Source organism: Pezoporus flaviventris, unplaced genomic scaffold, assembly GCF_033815535.1.
Source record: "Pezoporus flaviventris isolate CSIRO_AGI_PZ_B2104156 unplaced genomic scaffold, CSIRO_AGI_Pfla_v1 ptg000050l, whole genome shotgun sequence".
NCBI classification, from domain to species: Eukaryota; Metazoa; Chordata; class Aves; order Psittaciformes; family Psittacidae; genus Pezoporus; species Pezoporus flaviventris.
Genome location: NW_026892598.1, coordinates 7,536,378 through 7,547,362, shown reverse-complemented (window position 1 = coordinate 7,547,362; position 10,985 = coordinate 7,536,378). Strand labels below are relative to the sequence as shown.

The 10,985-nt window shown below is 39.6% G+C and overlaps 1 protein-coding gene across 1 annotated transcript; it reads right to left on the bottom strand.

Annotated features, from left to right (window-relative positions):
• Window positions 1-579: 579 nt before the first annotated feature.
• On the bottom strand, window positions 580-8,518 carry LOC133277085 (uncharacterized). Its single transcript, XM_061468648.1, has 7 exons — window positions 8,410-8,518; window positions 6,312-6,395; window positions 5,680-5,733; window positions 5,152-5,214; window positions 3,028-3,193; window positions 2,598-2,648; window positions 580-799 (listed from the first exon to the last, which is right to left on the bottom strand). Exons 1-7 carry the CDS (start codon window positions 8,483-8,485, stop codon window positions 580-582), a joined length of 714 nt encoding a protein of 237 aa, XP_061324632.1. The 5' UTR covers window positions 8,486-8,518.
• Between the last annotated feature and the right edge of the window lie 2,467 nt (window positions 8,519-10,985).

Here is a 10,985-nt window from a genome sequence, read left to right as displayed (position 1 = left end):
CAGGGCGGAGGGGGCGGGGCCGCGGGCCCCAGCCCCTCCCCTGCCGGGATTGTCAGGGGGATGTGGGGCTGTGGCTGCTGCCGGGCAGGGCAGGAAGGAACGGGAGCGGGAAAGCAAAGGAAAAAGGGAAAGGAAAGAAAAGGAAAAGGGAAAAAGAAAATGGAAAGAGAAAGGAAGAAAGAAAGGGAAAGGGAGTGCAGCGAAGGGAAGGGATGATAGGTGTAGGGAAGGGAAGGGCAGGGATAGGGATGGGGTGGCACTGCCGCCCCGTCTAAGGGAACAGGGAGCCGCGGTAGGAGCTGGCAAAGGCGAAGGGGCCTGGGCCTCCCCAGCCAGTGAGGAGATGTCTCCGCGAAGGGAATGCAGGGGTGAGTCAGTGTTCGCGGTGGCGGAGTGGGGAGCGGGTGTCCCGCCTCCACTTAGGGGAAAGAACAGAGCTGCGGGGAGCCGTGCTATGACTCAGGCTTGCAGCCCTAGCTGCAGGAAAAGATGTGAGGTGGCAGCGGGCGGGACACCCGCTCTCCGCGGGGCAGTGCTGCTCGTTCCGCGGGTGGGTGCCCGGCTGCAGGTCTGTACCTGTCAGCTGGGTGTCAAGGCTGCCGGCAGGAGCCCTCTGGGCCGGACAGAAGGAGAGCCAGCGTTTCGTCGAGAGGCCTCCTGGATCTGCGGGCCTGTCCTCCTGCCCTGAACGCAGTAGCTCCTGTCGACGGAAGCAAAAGTCGGGATGAGTTCGCACCAGGAGCGTCTGCCCCAGTGCTCTGCCTCCGGCAGCGGCCAGAAGCCATGCGAAAACAGAGGGCTGTGAAGACAGAGCAGGAGTATGCACGTCTCCCCTGGAGTACACTCCAGGCCTCTGAGCAGAGGGTTTGCTGAGCTTACCTGTTCAGAACGTGCAACAGCATGTCTAAGTCTACTCGCTACACACTGCAAGGACAGCACCTCTTACATGCTTTGAACCTGGCTCCTGTGGATTTCATTTGATGCTCCGTGCTTTTATTACTGGAGTAATAAATTCTATGGGTACTCTGTGACCAGGTAGTCATAGAATCATAAAATGTTTTGGGTTGGAAAGGACCTTAAAGAAATTCTAGTTCCAACCCCCTGCCATGGGCAGGGATGCCTCACGCTAGACCGTACTACTCAAAGCCCCATCCAACCTGGCCTTGAACACTGCCAGGGAGGGGGCATCCACAACTTAAATTCAACTGCAATCTGTTTTACCTGTGGCACTCAATATTTATAATAGATTCTCCCCTCCTCCTACCAACACATACTCTTCCAGCCCACTTTTACGGCTGCTATTGTGGAAGCAGTTTCATACTCTGATGATCTTTGCTGCCCTACCTTGAAACTTCACTGATTTTTGTCATGCTTTTAAGAGCAAGGGATTGGACTTGCTCTTGCTATTCACAAAGTGAATTCCCAGTCTAACTGGGAATCTGCAGAACAGTGCCATCATTTTTCATATGCTATTCTGTATTCTTTTCCTACTAATTCTGGTAGGTTTAGTCATCAACGCTATCAGCCAATACAGATGAGCTGAGTTAAAGTAGCACCCGTAAGGCAAGACTTTAATTTTGGATAGTCAGGGGCAATTTCAAAACGTGAAAAACAAATAAAAAAAAACAACCAACCAAACAAAAAAAAACCAAAACCCCCAAAACCCAACCAACCAACCCACCGCCAAGAAAACCAAGGAAAAGAATGAAGAAATTAACAGAAAATGGGCTGCTGATGACCCCTGCTGGCTGGAAATGGGAAGGCTGCTCTGTCAGGTGCTAAAGATAATAACTAAATACCAATATATAAGAAACCATGGAGAAAAAGAAATCTTGTATTGCTTCCATTTGGGAAGCAGTTATTTGGGCTTGCATGTTCTTATATACATACAAACAGCATAGAGGGCTGTTATGTACACAAAGATTCCAAAATGCACGTATGCTCACATACATTTACCTAAGGGTATTTGTTTAAAAAGATAGTTATTGCTAAAAAAGAATAATCCTGATTTACAAAGTAAGCATTGTTTAGAGATCTATCACTATATTATTATTCAGTGTGTGTCACTAATGTTGGATTGCTTGACTTCATTTAAGAAGTTACTGTATTCCAACTGTTCCTTTTCAGCGTGAGGAATAATGTGGAGCTGCCTTCTGGCTATGGCTGTATCTCCTGGTTCTTGATTATGAAGCAGTTAATGTTTGCCTGCAAATATCTGTGGTCTGATTTTAATGTCTCATCACTGTCTTATCAGAATGTAATGTTTATTCTGTCCTGTCATGAAATTTCAAGTTACAAATTTAGTGAATCATAATGTTTGTATAAACACAGTGCGTGAATACCAGCATCTGATTTGGAAAGCTTGTCAGTCACTGTCAATGAGATTCTGCTTAGTTTTGGTCTCTATTTAAGTCTTCATCTGAGAAACTACTGGGGAGACTCGGTGCACTGGAAATTTGTGGTATATAAACTACAGTGTTTGTGACAGGTGATGTATCTGATATTGTGTTTTTCCCATTCTCACCCCATAGGCCATTTTCTGCAGCTGTGGAAACAGAAGCATCAGGACTGCTCTTCACATGTTCCAGGAAAGATACAGATTGTTTCTGTTTTTTTCCTGTGAGCATCTGAGTTTATCACAAAAAATCCTAAAATGCAGAACAAAAATAATTACATTATTCTATCCAGAGGAATCCAATAGAAACTTAACAGATACTATTGAAGACGAATAATTACTTTTTTCCCCCCAATATTTGAACTGACAAAAGAGAGAGCATCTCAACTAGCTAGGAAATGTTTCGTACATATATTATTTTTCTTGTCTTTGGTAATAATGTAATTTTTTATTTTTTTAATAATTTCTGCCTTCACTTTTCAGTTTTGGGGGAAAAAGGAAGCAAATTATCTATATCTGTGTACAATCTTTCTGAGCTTTTATCACGTTTTCATGCAGTCTTTAATCTTATGGAATAGCACCTTGTTTTACTATCCAAATAATAAATCCCAGCACATAACTGGAGAACTTACCCCTTTTTCATTCTGTACTTGATGAAAGCTATAAAACAGCATGACACAAACATGAAGGAGCAGATAAGAGTTGTACATGACACAGCCAGCATTACTCTTACTTTAACATCTTCTTTGTAGCCTTCTTGATCTGTGTTCTTTCTAAGTGGGTCAGCAGTGTCTGACACTACAACAGTAAAGCACACGACACCACTAGAATGCATGTGGGTAGTGTCCTGGACAAAGTAAGATACATAAAAATTATTTATATCTGTGCCATTTGCTAATAAAAATAAGCACTTCCTCATAAAAGAACTAGGCCTGTGAAAACCCAGATCCATTTAGTTATTGATGAATTAGCCAAAAGCCTGTCTTACAATCATCCTAGATGTGATTTGTATCCATCATAAAGGGTAACTCTCATGGAAGTTTAGCAGGCCCCAGGGACTATGGAGATATTGAGATACGGACTCTGAATTATGAAAGAGCGTATTTTTTCACCTCTGAGGAGATGCGGTGGTCTAAAACATCCATGGAACCATCAATTCTACATGCTCCTAACTTACTGTGTGCAAAACCACAAAACCAATCAAGAAAGTTATACTATATTCTTATTTGGATTTTTTTTTTAATACATTGTGTGGATGGTATATGATGTCACTGAGATAAGGAATTGATTATATGCTCATGTTTGATGATAAAAATGTCTTCGATTTAAGTAAAAAAGTCCATCTATTTTGTGCATTTCCATTGACTGTTATTTGAATATGTAGCTAATTCTTTTGTTTCAAGAGAAACAAGTGGGATTACAAATTATTTGCTAGCAGTTGGCTGTTCTAGAATTTAAACCAATTTCTGTGTGACTGCTGCAACACAATTGCAACACTGTTACTTCTGTGAAAAGGAATGAAACTAGGAGCCCTCTGCGAGCTGATAACTCTGTCTTAACATTTTAAGGGTTTTTTACTGCTTTTTAAGACTACATATGTACCCTAGTTTTGCTATAGTTTGTACAGTTCTAAACCAAAATCAGTTTCTCCTAGACCTTCTCAACTTTCCTAAGGGCAATTTGTTCTAATAAGCAGCACCAATCAGATCTTTTTCATTTAGGACTCTAAAGCTTTTAAGTGATGACTAATTCTCAGTCAAAGAAGGGCTCCAAAGCAGTCGTAAAGTTACTTTTATCTATCAAGGTGAAACTCCCTATTTGTGCTTTTCTATTACATTCAGAGACATTCTCATAAACTTTTATAAATTTGGCTCTGGATCTGAAAGATGTAAGATACAGTAATACTCCAGTGTCACTGGAGTAATTACTGGAGGTTTTCCACAAGGGAAAACCTTACATATAAGCAATAACCTTTTATTTCACCATTTATCATCCCATATACAAACTCAAAGAAGAAATGAACCTTTTAGGATAATTTCCTTCCTTACAGTTTTGTTTATAAAAATGCTTTTGCTTAAAAGCCCACTTTAGAAAATGAAACAAAGCTGGTATATTTTTTTTCTAGCTATTCAGAAATAGAAACAAACTGTTTTGTTTGGGTTTTGTTTTTTCCCATTATTTTTTTTTTTCCCGCAGAGATACAGAAAGCATATGCTGCTGTTTCATCCAGCAGTCAATATGGATAAACCACACACAATTTCAGAGGCCAGATTTTGCACACAAATGTGTGTCTTCCATTCAAGTTAGTAGAAACTGAACTTCATCTGTACATTTGAGAATACACTTAACATTCCGTCTCAGCTGCAAAGTAGTAATAAAATGTAACTGGAGGTACGAAAACAAGAGACACACAAACTAAAGCATTCTTCAAAGTTTTGGGGTAGAAGCATGTTTTCAGATTCAAAGTACTTCATTACTTTTTCTATAGCTTACTAATATGCCCCATGCTGAGTTTCACTGTCTTGGGACTTTTGTTTGTTTACCTCCTAATAACTGTGTGTCTCAAAGAAAGGGCTTGCCTAAAGGTTCTTACTTCTTATATGATTTTCAGATGAAGATGTGAAAATGTCTCTTGATTTCAAGTTTCTTTTTCATTTCATTTTTGCCCACCGTATTTAGAACTGATGTTGTTCTTACACTGTCTAGTTAGAAGAATTTAACTTATATTTAACCTTTTGCTGAGTCCTCTACCATACTGTCCAAAGGTGGTTCTTCACCATGGTTCTGTCGTGTAAGGTAATGGGGTCCAAGTCTGGGTTCTGGAAAGAAAAAAGGAAAGAGCTGCAAATATGATTCCTAAAATAAAGCAGAGAAAAAAAAATCTGGAATTTCAACATCTGAAATGGAAGGAGATGAGGCATGCCTATGGAACCTGCTTCATCATTGACAAAAGTCTGAAAGCTAGAGGAAATGGAAATGAAAGTAGGTTATTAGCAAACATGTTTGGAAAAGTGGTAATAACTGCTTTCTTAAAAAAAACAAGCAAACAACAAAACAAAACAACCCCCAAACAACTGTGTGTTTTATTCTGCAGTAGTCTGCAATTCTGCAGTGATTAACAGATGGAAAACTTCAAATAGGTATATTATGAACCCACAAATGGCAAAAGAACACCTGGTCTTGAGCTCAGTGAAACTGAGAAATTCATGTCAGATCAGCATGTCAAGCCAGAATGTGATGGTATAATACTAGAAATGCCAATGAAAACACCCATTAGCTGTTACCTAGTTCCTGCTCTTCCTGGAAACTCTCCTCTTCTCCTTTGGTGATGAATTTTGCTACAAGCAGTTATAATAAAGAGGCTGAAGTTAGGCTGGGTCAATCTCTTAGGAGCAGAAATTAAGTACCCGCGAAAATCCTAGTCTATGTATAAAGTCAAGAGCATTTTCCATGTTCATATTTGATATTTGATGGCCATGTATGGAAGACAATGTGCTATTTGCCTGTGATGCTCTGGATGAGTTAATTTTTAACCTGAGACCATCTTTCACACTTGTTGGCAGAGTTGATAAGTGTAATAGCCATGATCAGCATGTCACTTCCTATATGCAACTGGTCACTCAGCAAAAAACCACATTACTATTATAGTTCATTTTCATAATCATCAATTGCTAAGTTTAAATTGTAACATAACTGTCTTAAAGGAATGATTCAGGCAGAACTGGAAAGGGACTTTGCCGATCTGTACACAGTGCTGTGGCTTTACTTATTTTCTGCACTTAACTATATGTGGGCTATCTTTAAACACCATGTTGGTGATCACAAAGGTCACCAGCGAGCAGCAAGTAGGATAAGAGGATTCTTAAAACGTAGTATATAGTTTCCCACTGCACCAGTGATACCTTCTGCTACTTACATTTCTCCTGCAAACTCTGAATACTCTTCCTTAGCAGATCCTTTCCATCATCGAACCAGGACAGAAGTGTGCTTGAAGAAATTTCTATGCATATTAAGTTAAATGCTTATCTTTGCCATATAATTTTGGCATTTTCCAAAGGAAATAGGAGTATTCACACAGTCACATTCAGGTGAGAGAAATGGTTTCCAAACTACCTAGTTGTGCTTAACTGACAGTCATTTTCACAAAGGAACCAACCATTCTCTTCAAAAGTTTAGATTGCTCTACTCTGTAACTGTCTAAATTGCAATTGAAATGAGTATTCTGAAGTCCACATGTAACATGTTTCTTCTTTTATTTTTTTTTTATTCATAACCTGTTTTGTTTCCAGTGTACAACATGCTTATAAATTAGTACAAATTCTGAACGTGATTAGTTCAGGGACTGAATAGTACAGCATAGTTCCTCTCTCTTCAATCTTACCCTTCCTGATGCATTAGAAGAAAAAAACTGTTAACTAAAATCTTTTCCTTACAGGAGTATTTTATAATTCCATTCTCTAACACAGTAATAGGCTGGTATTACAAACCTATATAATTCAAATATTGCCAGAAAAAGAGCCAAGCTGACTTTGTCCTTGAGGTGTTCTATAGTCCACTCTTTTCTCACCATAGATAGCCCTTTCATTTCTCTCCCATCTATAAGCACTAGGCATGCCATTGCATGACCAAAGAACAGGGTTTTGTTCCAAGGACATAGCTAACATTTATCCCATCCTGTTACTAGGAAAACCCCACTGAATTTGTATGAATGTATAAGCCAGTCAGTTGGTTTGTGTGGAGACAGTGACTCTGTGAAACAATACTATGAGTAGAGACCACAAACATTATATAAAATATATGTAAAAGGGAGGATTCCACCTCACATAAAATTTTTAATACCCCATCCTGAGGTAACAGAATGTCTATATTTTGCAACTTCACTTTGTTTTGCTAGTTTATATGATCTTCTTACCAGGACTTTGTTTACATTAATCATTTTTTCATCATCATCAGTATCTTCCTTCTCTTCTTCTAAATAATCTCCAGGTAGCGCCACTTTAGAGTAACCAGAAAATTCTTAGTCAGTAACTTCTTAGTGAAATATAGGTTGGTTTATTGGAAAAAAATCACCAAACCAAACCAAACCTTCTATCTGCCGATTATTTGACAAGCTGCAGAATACTTTTTCTGCAACAAGTGACTGAAAGCAGTTTAGTAAATGATAAAACAATACTATTCAATTTTTTAAATGCTTTAATAGTTTTATTAAGACCTCAATAGTTCTATGATACTGTGTTTCTAAATATGGCCTGTTTCCAATAGCTGGCTACATACACTGACATTCAGGAACTGTCTCCTGCATCAGGCTTCCACTTTGCTCTAACCTGCAGCCTTTACAGCATGCCAATGAGAATATTTCTCAGTTAAAATGAAAAATTATGTATGCTAAGAAAACAATGTTCCAGTCTGGGGTCTGCAGTGTAAGACTATGTCTGCAATGGTCAGGAAAACAACAGTCCTTTTCTGACCTTGTGAATCAATTGTTTTTCATTTCCCTTTGTGAAGGTAAATCTGAGAAGCAGCCAGCCAGAGAAACAGTTGAGTATTTCAGTGTTCCTGTTTTGAGTTCCTGATGACTGAACTCTGTGATGTGCCTGCAGGATTGACTGTCCCTGCGCCATTAGAAAGCTCAGGAGCAAACATTGCGCAATTCTCATTTAAACTCATTGCTTGGCTCACAGGACTTAGAGCAGTTGCTCTTCTCTCTGGTGTTAGGAACTCTAATGGTTATGTTCTGCCTGGGTGCTGTGTCATTGCTGGAGAGACTGGGCAAGCTCTGTGCACTTTTGCTTCCTACATGCCTTTGCACCTCTGCACAGGCAGAACAAGTCAAACTGTGGAACATGTTTTCAAAACAGCAGCGCTACTGCGGTGGAAGGGAATGGACTTGGTCTCCTAGGAAAAACTTAACTGAAAAATAATGAGAGGAAGAAATACCCTCTGCTTTTTTTATATCTAGAGGATGTAACCTCTGGGATATTTTTTAACAGAAGAAAGTTTTGATTAGAACATACCATCACGTGAAATGAGTTTTCCAGTAGTCCCTGCAGAAATTAGGAGGGATAAAAAGACAAGCGAAGTTACTTCCATAGTGCAAACAGTGCTACTTCTCCAGAGATTATCCTGGTCATGAGAAGTGCCTTCCAAGGTGGGGCACTGTGACATCATCATCCTGCTGTCATGAGAGATGTCATGAGGCAGTCAGAGGAGAATGCAGGCCTTTTTTTGGTCTGGAAATACTCCACAAATGACACTGGAGTAAAGAGGACGCTTACTTAAGGTGATACGATCAGTCTTACAAATGGAGGGCCCTATGGATGTAGAAAGACTGAATGGCTCCTTTCACATGTAACTCCACACTGCTAAACCATGCTGTGGGTTGCTCAGGGGAAGAGGTGCATTTGACAAAAAAAAAAAAACAGCTTTCTGCTGCTGAGGAGTCTTACTGCAGCACACATCCTGCAACTCCATCTGCAAAAGTAAGATCAACACAGCTTTCAGTTCTCACCTATACTTTTTCTTGACTGCAAGCAACAACTGTTTCAAACCCATGTTTTGGATTACAAGGTTTTTGTCTAAAGACTTCACTGCTTCAGAAGCCAATGTTTGTGGTTCAGACAGTGCAGAACGTAGACTTCTAGTACTATTTGGCACGGTTAATTTTTAATGAGAAACCTGGGAAAGGTACCCTGTTCCTAATGTGTAACGGTTTGTCAAACTGCCTATGTGACTGCCACCGTGCCAGAGCCTTGTAATGAAATTTTAAGGCATGAGAATCATTCCAGCTCGTGGGAGCTGGAAAAGCGCCGAGATTAAAAGCACAAACTTCAAAGGTCCTACATGAGTGAGTGACATAGCTCCCTCTGCTGGCTACAGAAAGAAAAGCCAGGTTTATAAAAACTGAAAGTATTTATGGAAAAAGGAGCTCGAGGAGAGTGAGACCAATATAATTATATGCAGAGGACAGAAGTAAACGTGACAGAAACATTATTGGTTTCGCATATTGGGGATGGGGCTTTACAATATTAACGTTTTGTAATATTAAGGCTTTGCAATATCAAGACCTTACAATATTGGAGCTGAGGCTAAGTTACTAAGGGAACGAAACAAAGGGTTTGAAATACCATAGCTTAAACAGACACACTTTGTAGTTAAAAACAATGTCATCTTTGGGCAACAGACACACTCTGTGGTTAAAAAGAATGCTATCTTTGTACAACCTATGAAGCTAAGCTGGTGCAAACTGGTTCAGTAGTTAAAACAGTAGGTTGGGATACCATATGTCTGCCAGAGAGTTCTGAAATCAAACCGTAAAAGCAGATAAATAGATAAGAGGAAGAGGCGTACAAAATCGAGTAAGGGGAGATGTAAACAGAGGTGGGACAGTTGTCATGCAGAGAATATGTGTCAGATAGGCTGTAAACCTTGGAGCACCCAACCAAGGGGGAAGCAAGGGAGGGAACTTGCAGATGGGATAGGAAATATAAATCATAGTGTCAATATTGCCATGCATCTGATCTGCCATAACTGAAGCTAAAGTAATGATTGTACTTTTTAATGTAGCATGTACTAGTTATTATAATTATGCTTTGGAATATTGAGGACAGTGAAGTCAGAGTGACAGCCAGCCAATCAGTGACACCACAGCGGTCACAAAGTGTATCCTGAGGTACCTTTTATTTTCTTGCAGAAAATAAAACTGATAACAAAAATAGCAGACAGGAAATGTAGGTTTTTGCCTGCAGTTGCAAACCAGCAGATTTAAATTGTCTCTTCATTACAGATGGCCAAAATTATTTTCAAACCCAACATTTGTTTATTTACATGGCCTAAACCACCTTCCCACTTTAACCACAGGAGACTGAAATTATCCAGATGGGTTGTGTATGTATTTCGCTTTCATATATAGAAAATTGAGATATATGTGTAGAACTTTATTATACAGATAATCTATAACAGGTACAATTAATTTCAGGATACTAGTTCTTAGCTGTCTTGCAATAAATCTACAACAATATAATTGTCTTATCACTTGCTTTTCTCATTCTACCATAGATCACAGATTCTCTTCCATTTTCATTTTTCAAGAAATAATTATACTGCCTGACATCTTAATGAAAAAGGTACAGGATCAAAGTTAATGAGATCCATCTTCTTAATTTCCTGTCATTGCCTTTGAAAATGCAGAAATTTCCACGCATAAATATATATTCCATTTAGGACTATCTCTTCCTTTCTTTGCTCTCACTGGGTGCTGCAGGAGGGGACCAGTTGGGCATTCACCAGAGTGGTAGCACGTACTGCATGTGGAGAATATTTTTGAGACGAATGATGTAATTTTCTCTGCTTTCCTTACTTGATTTTTTTCCCAGAACAAGTACCTTAGGAGGTACTAATGAACCCCCACTCATCAAACAGGCACACCCAAAAAAAACCCCAAACAACAAACCAATGAACCAATGAATCAACCAACCAACCAAACCAAACCAAACCAAACCAAACCAAACCAAACCAAACCAAAATAAACACAAAGAAGGAATCAAAACCCTGAACACAGTATAATGTAAGGAACTTCATGCTAACCTATGAA

Excerpts from the sequence above, each read along its gene's own strand:
- LOC133277085 (XM_061468648.1), bottom strand. The coding sequence starts at position 8,485 with ATGGAAGTAACTTCGCTTGTCTTTTTATCCCTCCTAATTTCTGCAGGG. Across the intron at positions 5,734-6,311 it reads TCAGAGTTTGCAGGAGAAAT|CAAAATTCATCACCAAAGGA; the intron begins GTAAGTAGCAGA and ends AACTGCTTGTAG. Across the intron at positions 3,194-5,151 it reads TGAAGAACCACCTTTGGACA|TGTCAGACACTGCTGACCCA; the intron begins GTATGGTAGAGG and ends TTACTGTTGTAG.